At 50.9% G+C, this 18,184-nt stretch overlaps 7 protein-coding genes across 7 annotated transcripts; 4 read left to right on the plus strand and 3 right to left on the minus strand.

The window, feature by feature from the left end:
* Nucleotides 1-72: 72 nt before the first annotated feature.
* BO70DRAFT_328414 (TADA1 family protein) lies at nt 73-1,833 on the plus strand (the record flags this gene model as incomplete). The annotated part of the gene is made up of 4 exons (XM_025540738.1): nt 73-502; nt 642-916; nt 993-1,101; nt 1,169-1,833. Exons 1-4 carry the CDS (start codon nt 283-285, stop codon nt 1,831-1,833), a joined length of 1,269 nt encoding a protein of 422 aa, XP_025404690.1. The 5' UTR covers nt 73-282.
* Nucleotides 1,834-2,460: 627 nt separating this feature from the next.
* On the minus strand, nt 2,461-5,831 carry BO70DRAFT_425594 (U4/U6-U5 snRNP complex subunit PRP6; the record flags this gene model as incomplete). Its single annotated transcript, XM_025547705.1, has 3 exons — nt 2,461-2,968; nt 3,051-5,343; nt 5,449-5,831. The coding sequence occupies 3 exons, from the start codon at nt 5,829-5,831 to the stop codon at nt 2,825-2,827; spliced, it is 2,820 nt and encodes a 939-aa protein (XP_025404691.1). The 3' UTR covers nt 2,461-2,824.
* Nucleotides 5,832-6,004: 173 nt separating this feature from the next.
* Nucleotides 6,005-7,607, plus strand: BO70DRAFT_358088 (dimethyladenosine transferase). Its single transcript, XM_025542207.1, has 4 exons — nt 6,005-6,268; nt 6,337-6,558; nt 6,619-7,342; nt 7,409-7,607. The coding sequence occupies exons 1-4, from the start codon at nt 6,083-6,085 to the stop codon at nt 7,435-7,437; spliced, it is 1,161 nt and encodes a 386-aa protein (XP_025404692.1). The 5' UTR covers nt 6,005-6,082; the 3' UTR covers nt 7,438-7,607.
* On the minus strand, nt 7,422-9,409 carry BO70DRAFT_22874 (GTPase-activating protein GYP1). Its single transcript, XM_025538770.1, has 5 exons — nt 9,336-9,409; nt 8,770-9,254; nt 7,836-8,719; nt 7,685-7,777; nt 7,422-7,630 (listed from the first exon to the last, which is right to left on the minus strand). The coding sequence occupies exons 2-5, from the start codon at nt 9,119-9,121 to the stop codon at nt 7,469-7,471; spliced, it is 1,491 nt and encodes a 496-aa protein (XP_025404693.1). The 5' UTR covers nt 9,122-9,254; nt 9,336-9,409; the 3' UTR covers nt 7,422-7,468.
* A 1,492-nt stretch (nt 9,410-10,901) lies between these two features.
* BO70DRAFT_22941 (uncharacterized protein) lies at nt 10,902-11,492 on the plus strand. Its single transcript, XM_025538778.1, has 2 exons — nt 10,902-11,071; nt 11,135-11,492. Exons 1-2 carry the CDS (start codon nt 11,028-11,030, stop codon nt 11,415-11,417), a joined length of 327 nt encoding a protein of 108 aa, XP_025404694.1. The 5' UTR covers nt 10,902-11,027; the 3' UTR covers nt 11,418-11,492.
* A 1,272-nt stretch (nt 11,493-12,764) lies between these two features.
* BO70DRAFT_403392 (RNA-binding protein) lies at nt 12,765-14,824 on the plus strand (the record flags this gene model as incomplete). Its single annotated transcript, XM_025547038.1, has 5 exons — nt 12,765-12,801; nt 12,889-13,052; nt 13,131-13,908; nt 13,972-14,226; nt 14,283-14,824. The coding sequence occupies 5 exons, from the start codon at nt 12,765-12,767 to the stop codon at nt 14,417-14,419; spliced, it is 1,371 nt and encodes a 456-aa protein (XP_025404695.1). The 3' UTR covers nt 14,420-14,824.
* Nucleotides 14,825-15,213: 389 nt separating this feature from the next.
* BO70DRAFT_23037 (transient receptor potential ion channel family protein) lies at nt 15,214-17,906 on the minus strand. The gene is made up of 2 exons (XM_025538786.1): nt 15,652-17,906; nt 15,214-15,585 (listed from the first exon to the last, which is right to left on the minus strand). The coding sequence occupies exons 1-2, from the start codon at nt 17,507-17,509 to the stop codon at nt 15,263-15,265; spliced, it is 2,181 nt and encodes a 726-aa protein (XP_025404696.1). The 5' UTR covers nt 17,510-17,906; the 3' UTR covers nt 15,214-15,262.
* Nucleotides 17,907-18,184: the final 278 nt, after the last annotated feature.

Consider the following 18,184-nt stretch of genomic DNA (forward strand, 5'->3'; position numbering starts at 1 on the left):
CATGCGACGTTCCTTCGACTTCCAACCTCTCGCCTCACCTCGCCTCTCCCCTCCCTCCCTCCCTCCCTCCCTCTCCCTCCATCGGCCTCCAAAACTCCCCATCAATCGCCCCCTCTCGCATACCATTTCTCATTTCTCCTTTTCTTCTAGCACGTGTCATTCGACCGTAATTCTTCCTTAATTGGCATGTCTCCTGCTTCATGAAGGCCTAATCCCGCGCCTCCCCCCTCCCCCCACCCCCGGCTTCGCGCAGCCCGTCGCGCCTCGGCGAGTCTCGCAACTATGCAGATCGATCCGGCGGCTCTGAGTCGGACAGACTCTTCGTCAACCGCAATAACCTCGTCCAAGAGCACGGTCCCTACCGCCCCGGCGACACAGAAGTCGACCAAGGCGCTGATTTCCGTGCCGCGGCTGGATCTGGAGCCTATCTACACGGAGCTGAAAGCCGCCATCGGCGAAAATTGGGCCGAGTACAAGGAGGCTACTGCGCTCTTTCTTCTAGGTACGCGTGCATGGCAGTCTGGTCTTCTTGTCATCCGGGCCCTTCCCTTATTTCTTTTGCTCGCCTTGCAATCCCATCCGGTCTCGGTCCCAGGTTCTTGTTTTCTGGGTTGCTTGCTGACACCCCGTCTCCACAATAGGACAGTTGAATCAAAGTGAACTCTCGTCGCGGCTCGACCATATAATATGCGCCGACCATAAAACTGAGCATCTGCACAATAATTTCATATGCGCAATCATCGGGAACCTCACGAGGGACCTTCCGGATCATGGAGTTGCAAGTTGGGTGTCGGCGAATGATAAGCCGTCAGTTGTGTCGAAGCCGACGTCAGGGGATGCGGCTGAGCAGCGACTGAAGACGGAGGTTATGCAACTGCCCCCTCGTGATCGTCGAAGAATAAAAGCCATTCCAGAGGTAGGTCATCCGCCACAGGATGCGGATTTCCCTGGGGACATACGGACCAGGCTAACGATGGCGTGTTTTTAATCAGCGTGATCCGAACGAGAATGCCCCCAATGAACTGGAGGAATACAACTTGGCCAAGCAGATCAAGCTTCCAAGTCAAGTACCAGCCAGTGCGGGCGGATTGAACAAGACAAGTAGGTCCCTGTCTATTGCTCGCCTTGTTGATCTTCCACCGAAGCTTACCACTCCGGCTTGTGGCAGACTGGGAACTGGAGATACGGAAGCGCTACGCGCAACCTTTGGCATCTGAGACGGGCGAATTCCCGGATGCCGAATCCATCCACGCCCGCATGGTTCCCATATGCTACGAGGAGTCCATTGTCAGCGGTGCAAGCCTCCCCTGCGCCGAATTCATGGCAATCGCAACAGAGACGTTTGTGAAAGAAGTCTTGTCCGTAGTGTTCTCTCGAACAAGATCAAACGGTCCTTCGGGAACTATCAACGGCATGATGATGCGAAGATATCGACAACAGCTCGAGCGGGAAGAGCTGGCCTTCACAAGAGGGGAAATTGTCAAGGACAGTGCAACTGGTCTGCTCCCTGTCGAGGCCAAGGAGGCAAGCACCCGCAAACCACTTGGTGTTCGAGATCTTCGGTTGTCTTTGGAGCTTGGTGGCGGAGTCCTCAGTCATATGCCCTTGCTTGTGGACCAGATCATGGGCGGCTACCTTGACGACGAGCTGGAGACAGACAAGCAGGACCGTATTGACGACGTTGTGGAGATCACCCTTGACGACACGACACCCAACAACTTCGCGGATGAAATGGAAGTGGAGGATAGAGAACCAGATTGGGAAGGGGGCACAATCGCTGACCGGGAACAACTGGGCGCGCTTCTGGATGAGTGCCTCTCCATGGCCTCATAAGCATCTGATGGCCTGGCTGTCTTCTTTCTTATACCCCCGTCCTTCTTCTTTTACTTGCCCCTCGATATTGTCCGGTCGAGCACCTGTTGGTCCAACTGGGATCAAAGGTCGCAGCGTTTCGGTCGGACAGAGGTGGTGAACAGGCGTCTTGGGAGTAATCGGGCAAAGCCGTTATCGGCGTAACATTGTCGTTTTGCATCTGGCGCGGAGTTCAAAGAGTCTCTTCTTCCTTTTCCCTTCCTTTTTACTCGTGCTTTTCCCCCCCTTCCTGCCCGCTTATGTCTCTTTCTTGACTCCTCTATCTAGGCGTGATGGTGATTAGGACTGATGATGAGGCCTACTTTTCAGCTCGATCAGAAGAACCGGTGTCATGGCCCTTCGTAAAGCACATGCGTGTGTTTTTGAAAGATGCGATGAAACCCAGAGGGGGGGGGGGGGGGGCAAGGAAAGGCGACAGGGAGGAAAAAACTGAAATGATCTGAACTACTACTACTTACTTTATGGATACCCAAGGCTCGATTGATTTATGTTTGGTTCTCATGGCTTCTGGGATACAATGACATGGCTACGGGGGGCGAAGGTGGACACAATCTTTGCGATCTATATACTATATTGAATGTGCTAGCACCGGCGATTATGCTATGCTTTCTCTTCTTCTCTGCCAAGGTGAGATATCGTTGTGCGATGTACTGTACATTATATTTTTCATTCCTGACATATCCTTGGTGGGCCGTTTGGCTTTGGTCATTTCTAGAAACAGAAAGAGATTCTGGGACGGAAGGCACTCAGCCTGCAGGTTTGATTGAAAGGTGGTTCACGGAGATGTTGAAGCCGGGCCTCGCTCGTGTGGTTGTAATTGCGGCTGCCGATCGGGTTTATGCAGACCAAATGCTATGTAGGGCTGACGGCCTTCCGCCGCGTCCAAATGCCAGATCCGGGGTGCGAAGGTCAAGTAGGGATGCTGTGTTGAGAGTCCGCAGGAACTCCGACATCAGGTCAGACCGTCCGCAACCATTTTGAGAACCTCCTCCGTCGACTTGCGCGCGTTGGCTGGGTCTTTGGCCACGGATTGCCAAGCCTCTCCGTGCTTGGGCTCGGTGGAAATGCATTTGGACACTACGTCCGCTCGTTTATCCTGCGTAAGATCCAAAGTCAATCTGTGTGGTCGATGTAGGTAGGCATCCTGGATAGGGAGGGAAGGTGGTCCAAAAACAAACCTCTGTGCCATGCTGCAGTAAGAATTTATAGTACCACGCCCACCCGTCGCCCAAATCGCTGTCGGAAACAATAGCCTTCTCGAACCATGTCAATGCCTTCTCCAAACGACGCTCCCCCCAGAATATGCGGGCGACCGTGATGAATAGAACGGGGTCATTGTCCGCCTTCTTGATCGCCTCCAGACTCCGAGCCTTCCGCTGTGCGCGTGGTTCGAGGTGCCAGATGCTTTCGCTCCACAGTAGTCCGGACGTTGGGACTTCCTGCAAAGCCTTTGCCATCAGAACCTTGGCCTGGGAAATGTTGTTTGCACGGCGTTCCACCCGGACGCTCTCTACCCATAGTTCCGGACTCTTGGGTGCCGCGAGACGGGCTCTATCGAGCACGGAGCGAGCTTTGACGACAGCACCGGCCTTTTCTTCCAGCCTCGAGGCCAGCAACCAAAGAGGGACAGACTTGGAACAAGCTCTGGTACCAGTCCCATAAGCCTCCCGCGCTTGCGGGTACTTGTTTTGAGCTTCATAGATCTGGCCCTTCATCATCCAGAGCTTGTCAGCCTTGGGGTAGAGTTGGAGACCTTGGTTCACTAGATCAAGTGCATCGTCGATGTTACCCAGCTGTCGCTCAAAAGCCACACTCTTAATCCAGACGCGATCGGTTCCTGCTTCGCGGCGAGCGGTTGCAAGCAGTTCTCTGGCCTGATCGGTCTGGTCCGCGTCGGCCTCCAGCTTAACCGCGGCCAGCCAGATGTCTTCATTGTTAGGGTTTTGGTTGAACGCGCGACCCAGTACTCTCCGGGCATCGTCAATCTCCCCGGACTGCCATTTTTCCTTGGCAAGTTGTAGCCATAGCTCCTCACTTTGCGGGCAAGCTTCCACCGCTTTTTCGAGGACTTGCCACAACGCTTCCTTGCTGCCGTGGTTACGCTCAAGATCGGCTGCCGCGAGCCAAATTGACCGACGATTAACAAAAACGCGCAGTGCATAAGCATATACCGCTCTCGCAGTCTCATACTTCCCCCTGGCAATACAAGCCTTCGCATCATCCATCCATATATCTTTGCGGTCGTCATCTTCATCCAGGCCCCATCCGAGGGTCTCGCGGATGATGGCACCGCAGGTGAGGATGGCACCCTCCTCTTCACACTGTTCTGCCTCTGCTATCCACTCTTCCCTCTTGAGCATGGCATTCTCTCTCGCGAGAGACTGGACGGCTCTCTTCATCACATTTACCTTTTCGAAAGTACCCATCTGCTCTTGTAGTCGTGCAGCCGCGATCCAGACTTCATGGCTGGTGGGCACCGCCTTCCGGGCGGCATTGAGCACCTTCTGGGCATTTTCGGGAGTCTCTAGGCGTGCTAGAGCGAGCCACAGCTCTACAGATAGGGGGATCATTTCAACGGCCTTCGCCAGGAGGAGGCGCGCGTCTGCGGGATCTTCTTCTAAGTTGACAGCCTCTTTCCAGATGGTGACAGACTGAGGAATATGGAGAATTGCCTGTCTAAGAACATTCTTCTTCGCTCGAGGTTCCGACTCCAACCTCATGGCTTCAATCCAGAGTCTGGTAGAGCGGTCGTTGTTCTTAATGGCATTCGCAGCGATGACCTTGGCATTGTGACCCTCATTGAGTCGGATATTTTCAAGCCACGCATCTTCACTCTTGGGACACAGCTCGCAACCTTTGGCGATAACGTTGCGGGCAGCCACGATTCTGCCGGCTAATTCTTCCAGGCGTGCAAGTGCGATCCAGCCAGGCGCATGTTTTGGATTCGTTCTCGTCACAGACTCCAATAGCACTCGTACTCGCTTGATGTCTCCGATCTCTACTTCGCCTGCCTTGAGCTCCGACTGAGTGAGACTCGTAAGGTATCCCTTGGGATCAACATTGGTGGCGCTCCCAGAAACAGAATCCCCAGACGAACCCATAGCGGCTTGGTCAAGCCTAACTTTCAAGACCTTATCTCGAGCAGCACTTATGTCGGCGAAATTCGTGATTGTCCCATCGGCGCCCGGCGTTCCTTCGACACTCATCTGAGTACCATCATCGGCGACAGTCGTATCGAACTGGGTTGAGTCCCTTGCGCTGGCGATGACGCTGTCAGGAACTGCGTAGAACCGCTGCCGTAAGTTCTGCTTCGCTCGCCGATTCTTCCCTGTAAGATCCCCCACTTCCGGAAGATTGGCCCAATCCTCCTCGGAGACAGAGGCTAAGGACCGTTTCAAGTCGGCAAATTGCTGCTGAATCTTGGGGTTTTTGCGCTCGTATTCTTCTCGCTCTTGCTGTTCGCGGGCTTCCCTGTGAGTGGTGGAGTAATTACGTCGGCAATCTGTCCAGACAACCCGGATGCGAACCGGATGAACAAATGGTTTTCATGAAACAAAGGAGGGCAGGGGAACTGACCTTCTCATCTTGCGGCGCTTGTCCATCTTTTCATCCACCTCCCTGTAGATGCGGTCTGCCTCGTCATCCTCCTGATCGAATTGTCCGTATGCGAAAAGTCCGACTTCGTTGTCTGGGTCCTGGAAACGTTCATCGTCCTCCTCCTCGTCAGCTTTCTCGTCCTTGCCGCCCTTTTCGCGTCCTGCACCATAGGCAGTTGGCGGCGCCGCGCCCAGAAGCTGCGCGCGCTTTGCCAATGCAGCCTGGATTTGCTCTGGCGTGGGCCCTTCTCGCGCAGGTCCGAGATCTGAACGGGTGGTGAACCCGGTCGCACCTCGACCAAGGCCTGCCACATAGTTCTCGGGCGCCGGCTGGCTCAAAAAGTCCTTTCGCCCAGAAGCCATGATGACGGAGGCTTGAAAAACGAAGGAGGTCGGGAGACTTACCACTTACTTAGGTGCTTGCTTTGTCCGCCGGCCGGCCCATGGACCGCCGCACAAACGTAAGTCCGCGCCGGTAATCTTATCAGAAACCCTCCGCTTCGTCCTTTTTTTTTGCCCCATTTTGACCCGGAAGAAAGAAAGTCGCCAACGCCGTGGGAATATTCTCCCGCTCTCGACCAGCCCCTCCCCTCGGAGTGACTTGGACCGCAGCCATGCCTAAGGTCAAGCAACAGAAGCGTAATGGCGCCTCGAAGGCGAGCCCGTACGCCGATGCGGCGGCAAAGACCAAGGCCGCCAACAGCATCTTCAGGATGAACACGGATCTCGGCCAGCACATCCTGAAGAACCCCGGAGTGGCCCAACGGATTGTCGAGAAGGCGGAGTTGAAACAGAGCGACGTGAGTCACGTTCCTCAACGCCCTCAAAGTCTAGTCTAGCCTAACCTGAACCGCCTCGGCCTCTACAGATTGTGCTGGAGATTGGTCCCGGTACTGGTAACCTGACGGTGAAAATACTCGAAAAGGCGAAAAAGGTCATTGCCGTGGAGCTGGACCCTCGAATGGCCGCCGAAGTCACAAAGCGTGTCCAAGGCACGCCAGCCCAGAAACGCCTGGATGTTATACTTGGCGACGTGATGAAGACGGACCTCCCATATTTTGATGTTTGCATTAGCAACACTCCGTACCAGGTATGCTCTATGTCTATATACCTCTTGGCATTTAAGAGAGACCTAACCCTCGCCTTCTAGATTTCATCCCCCCTCACATTCAAACTCCTTGCAACGTCCCCGGCGCCTCGTGTCTGCATCCTCATGTTCCAACGAGAATTTGCTCTGAGACTTTTTGCAAAACCGGGTGATAAGCTCTACAGCCGACTCTCTGTCAATGCCCAGATGTGGGCCAAAATTGATCACATAATGAAGGTTGGGAAGAATAACTTCAAGCCTCCTCCGCTAGTTGAGTCAAGTGTCGTCCGTCTAGTCCCAAAGAATCCAAGGCCACAAATCAACTACGATGAGTGGGACGGACTCCTGAGAATCCTCTTCGTACGGAAAAATAAGACCATTCGATCGAGCTTTCTGGGGAAATCCACCGTCATGGACATGTTGGAGGCAAACTATCGGACATGGTGCGCGCAGAATGATATCCCAGTCGAGGATGGACCGGCGGACAACGCTGAGACCGATGCGATGGATATTGTCAATGGACAAAATGATGATGATGACGACGATGAAGATGAGCCTGACGAGGGCATGGAGGTTGATGACGAAGATGATGTGCCTGACTTTTTCAAGGAGCAAACAAACGCTCGCATCCAAGACGCTCTCAAGAACCGGCCAAATCGTAAGAGGAAAGGAAAGGTGGCAGAGCTGGTCAGAGAAAAAGTACGGCAGGTGTTGGAAGATGAAACAGGGCTCGGAGAGAAACGTGCAAGGATGTGCGATGAGAACGATTTCCTTAAGCTATTGTGGGCTTTCAACCAAAAGGGCTTCCATTTCAGCTGAGCCTGGCAGCAAGGGGGGTCAAAGAGCAATTTACCTCTCTTCTGGAAGGCCGAAGATTACTGAGACGAGTCCTATTAATGAATTATGACTGTCGTCACTGTAAGCCATTCTCCGGGGATCGGTCTCCAGCCGGTCGAAGATGAGCCCGAGAGTCCTGAAAAAGGCTTTGCCAGATGAAGGCTTCGCTTAGCAGGAGCTCAATGTCCTTATCCGTCCAATCCTTTGTGGGAAGTGCTTGCAAAAACATCATTGTCTCCTATTGTCATTTAGCATATACTACACTGCCGAGTTCCGGGTTATATATACCCACCTGGAAATCCATCTTGATCAACTGGTCCGACCATTTCACGAGGAAAGCTGCACAGACATACAAGTGGAAACGCGAGAAACCTTGTTCCTCCGCCTAATACTGAATTAGCACACCAGGATCTACATTTGTCAGAATAGAGATATATCCATACCATGTACGTGTCCCACATCCGTATGGTATTCTGCACGCTCATCTCCCGCATGAGGAGACAGTTCATCCACCGAAAGCTGAATTGCATGAATTCGACCCCCTCTTGCTCCAGGTGTTTGGCAAGCGTAGAATCAATGCGCATGGTCAAGTCGCGTAGGGCCCTGACCTGTCTGTGAATACCCGGTTGAGCATAAATATAATTATCCTGAATACCATCAAGCAACTTTGTAAGACACCAGAATGTATCCGCTTCCACGGCATCAAGCACACTTCTGGGTAGTTGGCCAGGATCCATACCTTCCTCGACATTAAGGTCTGTTACATAAGTGCCCAGAAATACTTGCCAGAAGGGTGTTACAAGGTCATTAATACCTTGCACGTAGCCGCTAGCAGGATGTCGAATAGCCCAGACGTACAGTATCTTTTCCAATGACCGTTGAGTAGCCTCATAACTATAGAGTTGAATATGAGGGCTAGTGCGAGGAACGTCGATGCTGATCTGATGCCATATTGCTTCATCCAGGCCTCTACCACGCCCTGCGACCGACGAGGGTGGGTTTTCAGAATTCGTGGCAGTACTGCGCTCAAAGGCTTGTCGAACCCCGTCCAAATATTCTTTGCGCTTTCTTTCAAGAGTTGGGATGCGCCTTTCGCTATTTGTGGGGAGGTATCCCAGGAGCAATTGCCAGGTCATTGCTCGTACTTCATCTGGAACGCCCGACCAAGCTAGGTTTCTCAGTTCTAGCAGAGGAACGGTGCTTGTTTGTAGGAGACGTTTGAATTTGTTGATTCTTGAAATGCGGCTTGAATGCATATCCATATCTTTAGGCGATGCATTTCTAGGAGGCGGTACATGGTTTATGAGGTTGAGGGCGTTGGCTGGGTCTTTCAAGAAAGGGTCAATATGTTCCGATATTAAGATGTGGAAGCCATACCTTGCAAAATTTCTTTGTATTGTGGTCGCAAAATCTTGCCCTCTCCTTTCTTAGCTGCAGGGTACATAGGGACACCCCGTTCCTCGGCAATATCTGAACTATCCGCGCGTTGCCGATTGTTTCCCAGACCAACACCAAGGGTCGAGGCATTGCTAGCAAGTCCTCCGCCCGGGTCAACAGACTTGGGCTGACAAGTATCGGTGCTCTGGGATTGCTTTTTTCGCATGCTGGTGATACTGGGAAGCCCGAATTCATCCTCGTCATCGTCGTAGGTGATGTCCTCTTCTTGATCATCATCCTCATCGTTTTCTCTCAACTGATCACCACCCCAGGCTTCCATGCCACGATTCATGATACTGGAATACGAAGTACGAGGGGATGAGGACCACCCGCCCGAGCGACGGGGCGACAAGGAGACATGTTGAGGGTTGGTAGATGATGGCAGCGGTGGTGTTCGCGAGCGCACATGTTGCGGCGATATGCCTCTAATGGAGACGCACACGAGTCAGTCAATTGGTCCAAGCCAGTTGAGTATCGACCAAAGAAATTGCATAGAGAGTACGCACACTGACTTTAGAATATTGGCGTGAGAGTACGAAGCACCAACGACGGTGTTCTGATCAGGTTGTTTGGAGGACGCTTGGTTATGGGGGATCGATCTACCCTTCCAAAAAGGCGAATTTACCCGTCTTCAGCGGGGGTGATTAGCTTCAGGATTTTGGACAGGGAGGAGATGAGTAGGGGATAGCAGGCGACTTGGGAAGAAGAGAGTTCATTTAGAACAGAACATACTCAGCACGGTCTGCCATTGGGAGTGGGGGAAGCTATATCAGCCACGGATCTGAGACCTAGAACACGGGGAGATGTACGAACCAACCTGGACCATCTCCTTCAGGATATCGCAAGACATTGGATTAGCTATGGGTTGCACACAGATAACTATAGAATATAGAGCAACCATGCCAGAACTCACCTGTTGCTGGCCCTTCTTTGCAGCCATTGCGTCGAAATAATCGTGCAGAGGCAGTGACGAGATCAATCGGACAGGTCATTGGAATTGAATAGCATGGAGAGAAAGCCCGAGTGCGGGGGGGGGATGTTACGGCACGTGGGTTCGGTGATGCGTCTTGGGCAAGGTCGCAAACAAACAAGATCAATGACAACTCCAGAAAGAGTATTGCCGCTGGGTCATTCCCGTTGACTGCCTATAGGTAGGGAGACATTCGCTAATTATCTTTAGGGATATGGTGGCTTGACGCTTTTATCATGCCATTTTCTTGCTACAGGAAGACTTATGTACCAAGGCAATACTACCAACTACCTTACCTACCTTAGGTGTTCTGTAACATAGTATGACTTTAAGTGCAACTACGGTACTACCTACAATGTATGTAAAGTATTATATAAGTATTGTCTCGGTACTACTTCATACATGGTAAGAATCCTAACCTCCGAAGGCTTAAGAAACACGCCTCTTCACCTAAACAGTACCCGCTACGGAGTAGAGACCTAAGCAGTACTAAACGGTACTGGTATTAGGTGATATAAGGTAGGTCCACGATACTATAGTACCGAGGTAACATGCAGTAGTACTCCGTAGGTAGGTCACAATGCTTGTATGAGTGAGTACTATGTATGTGAAAATTCCATTGTTTCAATAATCGGCCTTGGATTATCTCTTTTGCATATTATATCTCTACCAGTATAGGAGCAGGCAAGGTACTACTATATGTACCTAGGTACTCCGTAGTACCTACCTATCCAAGGGCAATCTTGTCCAAGTCCAACTAAGTAACGACTTCGTATTCTGTACAGGTTGCATACCTGGCACTCCGTAGTAGTACGTACCTACGGTAGTACTAGGTAAAATACTAGTACAGAGGGAGTATCTTACCTTAGGTACGGAGTACTAGTATTCTTGTTCTCACCTCAACATCTGCCGTGTAGCTCCTCCTTTCGCTCCTTCTTTCTTCCTTCCTTTCAATTTTGTCCCCTTCCACATCCATTCAGGTCACCTTGCTCTCACTTTCCTCATTTCCTCATCCAACACTTCCCTGACTACTCGTTTTCTGACATTCTCTATTTTGAGGGTTTATTTTGGCGCCAAAGAACCTCACCACTAAGTACCTTTCCAGGACGGACTAATTGACTCGATACCTCTTTTCCTTCGGGGGTTCACAGGCTCTGATTATCAGCATCCCCTTGTTTTACGAAACCTACTCAATTCCAGTCCCAAATAATCTGACCATCTGATTACCATGGCTGAACCCGAGGATGTTGAAGAAGACCTTTTTGCGGATCTGTACGGTGATCCTTTTCACTACAAATGGTTGAGTAACGTCTAACGCTCAGGCGGTCTACATAGTTACGATGCCGATGAAGCTGCAACTCAGACTTTGTCGAGTCTTGAAGCTCCAAAATTTGCCGATCCTGCGGTTTCCGCTGCCCATGCCCATCCTGCGCAGATACCTATGCAATCTGTCGAAACTGGCCAGGCTGAGGCAGAACCAAGCTCTGCGTATCAATACTCATATTTGGGAGCTCAGCACAATGGCACGGATAATGTAGGCCCTGGGCCTGCACATCAGGCTGCAACTCCTGGCGGTGACTCGGAGCCTCAGGGAACCGGTATCAAAGAAGACGGGTAAGTGCTGTTTATTCTTCCGTTTCCTACTCTCTTTTTGCTCTGTGTTCTGCTTTGGCGGAGCGTGTGGACGTCTTTGGGCAATCGATAAGAGACGTCCCCGCGCATCCATGTTTTCTTTTGGATGTCCACCTTGATATTTCTTCAAGTCGTCTAGAAGGATGGGTTGTCTTGGTTTGGCGGTGCCTCTCCACGACTACACCACCGCACACAGTGAAAGTAATCAGTGATTTGGTGCTGGGAGCTTCGCAAAACTTCTTCACAGCTGAACTGATGGTTCATGGGATGGGCTCTTTTGAGTGACAAGGGCTTGGCGTCATGGGCAGAAGGAAAAGGTTCTATTATCTGAGTCAAGGTCTTCTCCGGTTGGGTCATCGTTGTTACTAGATGGACAAAAACTCGGTCAGTCTTAAGCCCACGACTTTGAGGCTTTTTGGTTGGGCTTGGTTGTCAGAGAGATCAGGCGAAGGCAAATCCACCTCAACCGTACGATGCTCGATGATTTTAATGTCAGCGATCCGGCTTCGGTATGACTTTACGGAGAAACATATTCCGGATTCCTGACTCTACGAACCCTTGTCGCGAGCGACTATAGTACAGCGGATACTATTTAGCTTCTTGTCGATATAGCTTGATAGAGCACAGCAAGGAGTAAAAGCCTTGGCTGTCTGGTTGGACAATGTCCATCAGATTACCTAGCTTCGGACTTGATTAGACAGACAGGCAAGGTTACTTGGTCCAGGGAGACAGAAGAAAAAAAGAAAGTTGATTTAATCCGCCTGGCATGCTCCAACCTGTGATCTTGTGTCACCACACGCAAACGTTCGGCCGTGGGTTATATCTCGCCTGGCCTCTGTTCCACTGGGTCGCTCTGTAAACCAGTGGTTATCTGATTAGAGATACGGTTGTTCTTGTGAGCAAGTCGCCCGCTGGCTTTCCCCGTCGATGTATACATGACCAAAAATCGGAGAGATCTGGAGCCCATGGAGGACCTGATTTTTCATTCAAGAGTCAACAATGATCAAGACAACTTGCGCTTCTCCAACAGCAGTTTCTACTTGATCAGCGCTGGAAGATAGATATCTATGTCCCAGGAATCCGGAGCGACAGGATCAACTTAAACAAATCGCAGATAGCAGCCCAAACAGAGTGCCTGTCTACAATGTCATGAACCATCAGCTTCCTGCAGTGAAGAATGAAGCCCGTCTATATCTTTTCGTCTCAAGTTTCCTTTGGAATCGCCCCACGAGTTCCCGTTTTACCGTTCATGTCTTTTCTTTACTCCTTACCCTCCCCCCACTTTTTTTTCATGGAGGGTGTCCTTGCTAATTCAAGCGCGTGGGATAGAAAAATGTTCATCGGAGGGTTAAACTGGGAGACTACAGATCGTATGTATATTCCAATCCAAGCGTTGTTCATCTTTGTTCATCTTTGCTTCACCGGCCAGTCATGGATGGTCTAACGACCTAGACCAGAATCTTTGAAAGATTATTTTTCCCAGTTCGGAGAGGTGCAGGAATGCACTGTAATGCGAGACAGTGCTACAGGTCGCTCTAGAGGATTTGGATTTTTGACTTTCAGAGATCCTAAAACTGTGAATACTGTTATGGTCAAGGAGCACTACTTGGATGGAAAAATTGTAAGAATTCCCCACATGGTTTGCCCCATGAACCCATAATCTTGTCTGGTCATTTGTAGACTTACACTATCTTGCAAGATTGATCCCAAGCGTGCAATCCCGCGTGACGAGCAGGAGAAGACGAGCAAAATCTTTGTGGGTGGTGTCAGCCAAGAGGCAAATGAACATGATTTCAAAGAGTTCTTCACCCAATTTGGTCGTGTGATTGATGCTACCTTGATGATCGACAAGGATACTGGCCGGCCTCGTGGCTTTGGGTTTGTGACTTTTGACAGCGAAGCCGCCGTGGAGGCGGCCCTGTCGCGTCCCTTGGATATCCTTGGGAAGCCCATTGAGGTCAAAAAAGCTCAACCACGGGGAAACCTGCGTGATGAAGAAGACCGCAGATATCGCCGCGGCAGGGAGAATTTCCGAGAAGGTGGCCAGATGAGCAGTGATGGCTCCCAGCAGCAAGCAGGCGCTCCAGGACAGGCCAACATGGCTGGTGGTCTAACTCCACAGATGATGGCACAGTATTGGCAAAGGATGCAACAATACTTTGCCTTGATGCAGCAGCAAATGGCCGTCGCCGCCGCTCAAGGTCAAGGGATGGGGGCCATGGGAATGGGGGCAATGAACCCTGCCATGATGCAGCAGATGCAGATGAAGCAGATGCAGCAGATGCAGATGGGCAATAGCCAACAGCAAGGAAGCCTTAGCCCTCCCTCGCAAAGTGCGACTCCCCAGGCGATGTCGAACATGATGAACCCCGCTATGATACAGCAGATGCAGCAGATGCAGCAGATGCAGAATCAAGGACAGAACAACAACGTCGGAGGCATACCGGCACAAATGGGTAATGCCTTGGGAGGAAGTGGTGGCGGCGGCGGCGGCAGTGGTAGTAGTGGTAGTGGCGGGGGCAGTACTGGCGGCACTGGAGGTAGTATGAATACTAACGCGGGTGGAAACTTCACTGGGCATCGAGGAGGGCCTGGTTACAATGCCCATGAACAGATTGCTTTTGAACAGCAAAAATATGAACAGCAGCAGGTACGTCGAGCCATGGAGAACCGGGCCTTCTCTCCGTACCAACAGGGCGGGCCAACGTCATGGGAAGGCATGTATGATGAAGTGCCTCAGCCTAATATACCCACGGGACCCCAGGCTATGAACCGTGCCGGGAGTATGGGACGCGGTAAGCATCTGTCCATTGCCTTTCTACACCCCAGAGTACTGCTAACGTGACTCCAGGACCTACCCCCCAGCCGCAGAGTGCTGCCCCGGCCAACGCCCCGACAGGACCCAAGAACGCTGGCAAGCCGGGTGCAAACTATCGTGGAGGAGGCCGGGGAGGTCACAGAGGCTTCCACCCGTATGCTCGGGGCTGACCCAGCCTTCTCGTCTACCGCATGCCTGTGCTTTTTCTGTCTTTCCTTCGCTAGTTTCAGTCATGGTTTTGCTGTCCCTTTCATCCGCCATGCAGTCCCCCTTGGTGCAATTCGTTTTACATCATGAAATATGGTCGCCCATGGTTTGGCTGCATCATTGGGCTCGGTGGGGTCTTGTGAACAACGGTTATGTCTAATGTATTCATCAAGTGATGCTCTCGTGCGTCCTTTTCTGTTCTTTTCTCCTTTTTTATATTTCCGTCGCTGCGTATATCTTCTTTTTGAGTCTGGGATCACCCAATTTCCAAAGCAATGCCAAACTGAAGCAAGAAATTCGAGGGTGGTTCCTGCATATGGCCGAATAACTGGTGGTAGTTTCAATGAACCTGCACTTTTTGATCTAACTCTTCCGGTCCTTTAAGACAGTAGCGGCTAATTAATACCTCATACAATAAATAGATTTATAATTTCCAAGGGTTCGGACAACAATACTTTTTAATTCGGTCATTTTTATAAGCAGAGAAAGCAACGTATATCCGAGAATCCGGGGCTCCGTACTTCAGACCCGTCTGAAACACCTACTTTACAGGGAGCAAATCAACAAATCAACAGCTAGATACGTGACAATGATTCGGCAAATAGATAGTAACAGGAGCTTAAAGAGATGTAACGATGGTAGTGAAACTGAAACAAGACGAAACAAGGTGGGAAAGATACCAACAATTGCCATCAGTCAAGTACGCTAAATTCGTCAAATTTGCCTGGCAAAAAAAAGTCTATGTCCAAAAGAAGAATGCGAATCGATAAATTGGGGATGTCATCCCCATCCAGTGTAAAAGTGCATCAATATGCGAAACCATAGCCAGGGGTCGTTGCATGGTGTCCTTCAGTGGGGTCGTGACTATCACGGCTTCGCCGACTCTCTCGGCTTGGACTCCGACCGGGCCGATCCTCAAGAGGGTATCCAGTTTCCACCAATCGATCTGTGCTTCCTGTAGGGCTGAGTCGCGATTTCGGATCGTACTGGTCACGATAGGGCTCGTATGGGCCGGTGAAATTGAATTTACTCATTTCCGAGAACTCCTTGCGGGGAGGATGCTCCATTAGGAGTGATTCCCGCGCGTCCAAGGGGGTCAAGTCGTCGATATCACGGTTCATTTTGTCTTCTAGGAGGGGGGAGTGGAACGTCAGAAACAGGGGTATTATCAAAGATATTATGTGTTTTGACTTACTAGCTTCCCTCCTTCGTCTTGCATGGGGGTTTTCACGGCAACAAAGAATGATAGCGTTAGTAGCAATCAGGATGGCCAAGATACCACTGAGCCCAGCTTGTATGGCAATGAGGACAATGCCAGTGACAGTTTTGGTTGTTTCCGAAAGCCCAAGCTCGTCGACGAAGATCAAAACACAAGCAGAAGACAGCACGCGGACCACTTGAACTGTTATGTTAATCCACTGGCTCGATTTGGCGACATATGGCCGATTCCACAACAGAAGAATCATCATAAGAGCCTCCACAATGAGTTGACCAGCGGTTTGGGCAAGCCCATGGCCATCTGCTGCGGCGATGATGCATCCCTTGGCGAACATATACAGGATTGCCGGAACGAAAAGCCACCAGTAATCCTTCTTGTAGTTGTCATAGAAGAGACTGTATTTGCGCCAGGTCTCATTGTCATCGAACAAACGGGACGCGTCGCCTTCGGACTTTTTGTACTTTCGAGCCAGATATGAGATACGAAGGCCGAAGAACAACAGGACACCCGTGAAGACAGTGAGCGCAACAGCAGCCAAAAGCTTTGCGGCCCATGAATCTCCACCGCTGAGCTGATAGATACACCAGATCACCCAAATTCCATAGAGAATGAGAATCAAGTTGGTAATTGTTCGACCCAAAAGGCCCCAGTAGTCTTTGCGGAAGTCTGACAGTTTCTGAGGGAAAGAGCCATATAGAGCCCATATTTCAAGAATTACCTTCAGGAGCAGAATGCCCACGGTGATAGCGGCAACAACAATGGCGAATATGAGCAGAACTGTCATGAAAGTGTTTGCTTGAGGGATAGTAAGTTGTTCCGCATAGGCCTCAATCCCAGAAACAAAGTGTTCGAAGCCACTAGTGTCCTCGGTGGTACTATTGGTAGAAGTTGCATTCTTGTCGTATGAGGTCGAAACTTCTCGTGCAGCTAGATTGACAGCACCTACGACCAGATCAAGTCCTCTTTTAGACTTCGAGCTTGAATTTGATGATGTATCACCAGGATACACGAGGGTGGCATTGAGAAGGTACTCGTAGTTATTGTCGGTGAGATTTCCACCTGTGGATCGTCGAAAATTGTCAATGGCCTCCTGCATCTGGCCCCATGAGATCAAGCCCGTACTGAAGCCGAAATTCTTGGAAAAGCTGCGGTAAATCGTCGGGTAGCTGACACTTAACATTCCATTGGTGGCCATGGTGTGAAACCAAGTCATAACGTCACCGAAGCTAGGGCTAGATGAACCCACTCCAGGGTGACCAACAGCCGCTAGAGCAGACAGGCCACTCACGGCCAACGCCGCACCTGCCACGCCAGCGGCAGCATATGAGACACCCGCGATTTGCATAGATTTTCCATTGGTGAGGTCGGATTGGATGCATGCCAGCTCATCGTTGTCGGTCTTGGAGATTAATTCAAGTTTGACCTGGCCATCCAAGTCAGGAATGGCGAAAGCAATTGATGGAATCTCACTGGCAAAGGATTCCGGGAGTTGCTGTGTTCCAACAGCAGAGAAACTGCCGGCAGCAACAGGACAAAGCTGCTCAACATAGTCACTGCTGCTACACGGGTCGAATGTTTCGGAGTATAGCTGATTGCCGTATGCATAGATCGTCAACGATGCTGTGACATTCTGTTCCCTCGCATTGGTGCCAGCCACATCAAACACAATTTCTCTGGTTGAGCGGGTGTAAGTAACTTCCAATTTGTCGACCTGGATTGCGGAGTCTGTCAGACAAGTTGACAAGCCTTCAGTGCTGAGCGTATCGCCTGCAAGGACTCGAGTAGTCAGAAGGCCTAACGCTACCAGCGTTGGCAGTGAAGGGATAATTCGCATGTCGGCAATTGTAATAAGTATATCGCGTTGTGATGAATATCGGATGCGCCAGCGTCAAGGAAATCTTCACAGAAGGGCTTTGTCGTAGACACTGGCTGGTGGAGTGGACAGCAAACTTGGCAAGAGATTAGAAGGATAATAATTTTGCTCAATATGTCTGGCTGGATGTTGGAGCAACTAGGCTCACGTTCTGCTTCCAGAAGTATGACAGGATCAACCTGTTTCGAATAGAAGCACTTGAAAGAAGTCGACTCAAGACAGGAGTCGCAAACAGGTACAAGAGAATGTGGGATACAATAACTCAGGATATCTGAACAAGCTACCAAAAGAGAGGATTTGCAAGAGGTGTGAGGACCGCACAAACCCTCTCACTCACCGTCTCGTCACCCACTCTTCCACGGCAGACCTCAAGAGGGGGGGGGTGGGGGGTGGCAAGAGAGTGCTTATTGTGGAAAAGGCGACGGAAGACGGAGTCTGGTAGGTGTCTGCAGGAAGAACAAGGGTTGACTGCAAAGCACAATAGAACAAGTCGACGTATGTCCTGTCTCAAATGAGTGAGAAAAGGGGGAGTGGGGAGCAGGCGTGCGCGAGCGAGCGTGTGTGTGTGTGTGTGTGAGAGAGAGAGAGAGAGGACCGAAAGATGGAGGACAGTATCAGGCCAACAAAGCGTCCAAA

The sequence above is a fragment of the Aspergillus heteromorphus genome (assembly GCF_003184545.1).
Source record: "Aspergillus heteromorphus CBS 117.55 chromosome Unknown BO70scaffold_1, whole genome shotgun sequence".
Classification (NCBI taxonomy): Eukaryota; Fungi; Ascomycota; class Eurotiomycetes; order Eurotiales; family Aspergillaceae; genus Aspergillus; species Aspergillus heteromorphus.

Coding starts and splice junctions, on each gene's coding strand:
- BO70DRAFT_22874 (XM_025538770.1), bottom strand. CDS start 9,121: ATGAATCGTGGCATGGAAGCCTGGGGTGGTGATCAGTTGAGAGAAAAC. Junction 8,720..8,769: donor ATACAAAGAAATTTTGCAAG/GTATGGCTTCCA, acceptor CTTTCTTGAAAG/ACCCAGCCAACGCCCTCAAC. Junction 7,631..7,684: donor TGATCAAGATGGATTTCCAG/GTGGGTATATAT, acceptor AAATGACAATAG/GAGACAATGATGTTTTTGCA.
- BO70DRAFT_22941 (XM_025538778.1), top strand. CDS start 11,028: ATGGCTGAACCCGAGGATGTTGAAGAAGACCTTTTTGCGGATCT. Junction 11,072..11,134: donor GAAGACCTTTTTGCGGATCT/GTACGGTGATCC, acceptor CGGTCTACATAG/TTACGATGCCGATGAAGCTG.
- BO70DRAFT_23037 (XM_025538786.1), bottom strand. CDS start 17,509: ATGCGAATTATCCCTTCACTGCCAACGCTGGTAGCGTTAGGCCTTCTG. Junction 15,586..15,651: donor AAGACGAAGGAGGGAAGCTA/GTAAGTCAAAAC, acceptor CCCCCCTCCTAG/AAGACAAAATGAACCGTGAT.
- BO70DRAFT_358088 (XM_025542207.1), top strand. CDS start 6,083: ATGCCTAAGGTCAAGCAACAGAAGCGTAATGGCGCCTCGAAGGCGAGC. Junction 6,559..6,618: donor TTAGCAACACTCCGTACCAG/GTATGCTCTATG, acceptor CTCGCCTTCTAG/ATTTCATCCCCCCTCACATT. Junction 7,343..7,408: donor TTTCCTTAAGCTATTGTGGG/CTTTCAACCAAA, acceptor AGAGCAATTTAC/CTCTCTTCTGGAAGGCCGAA.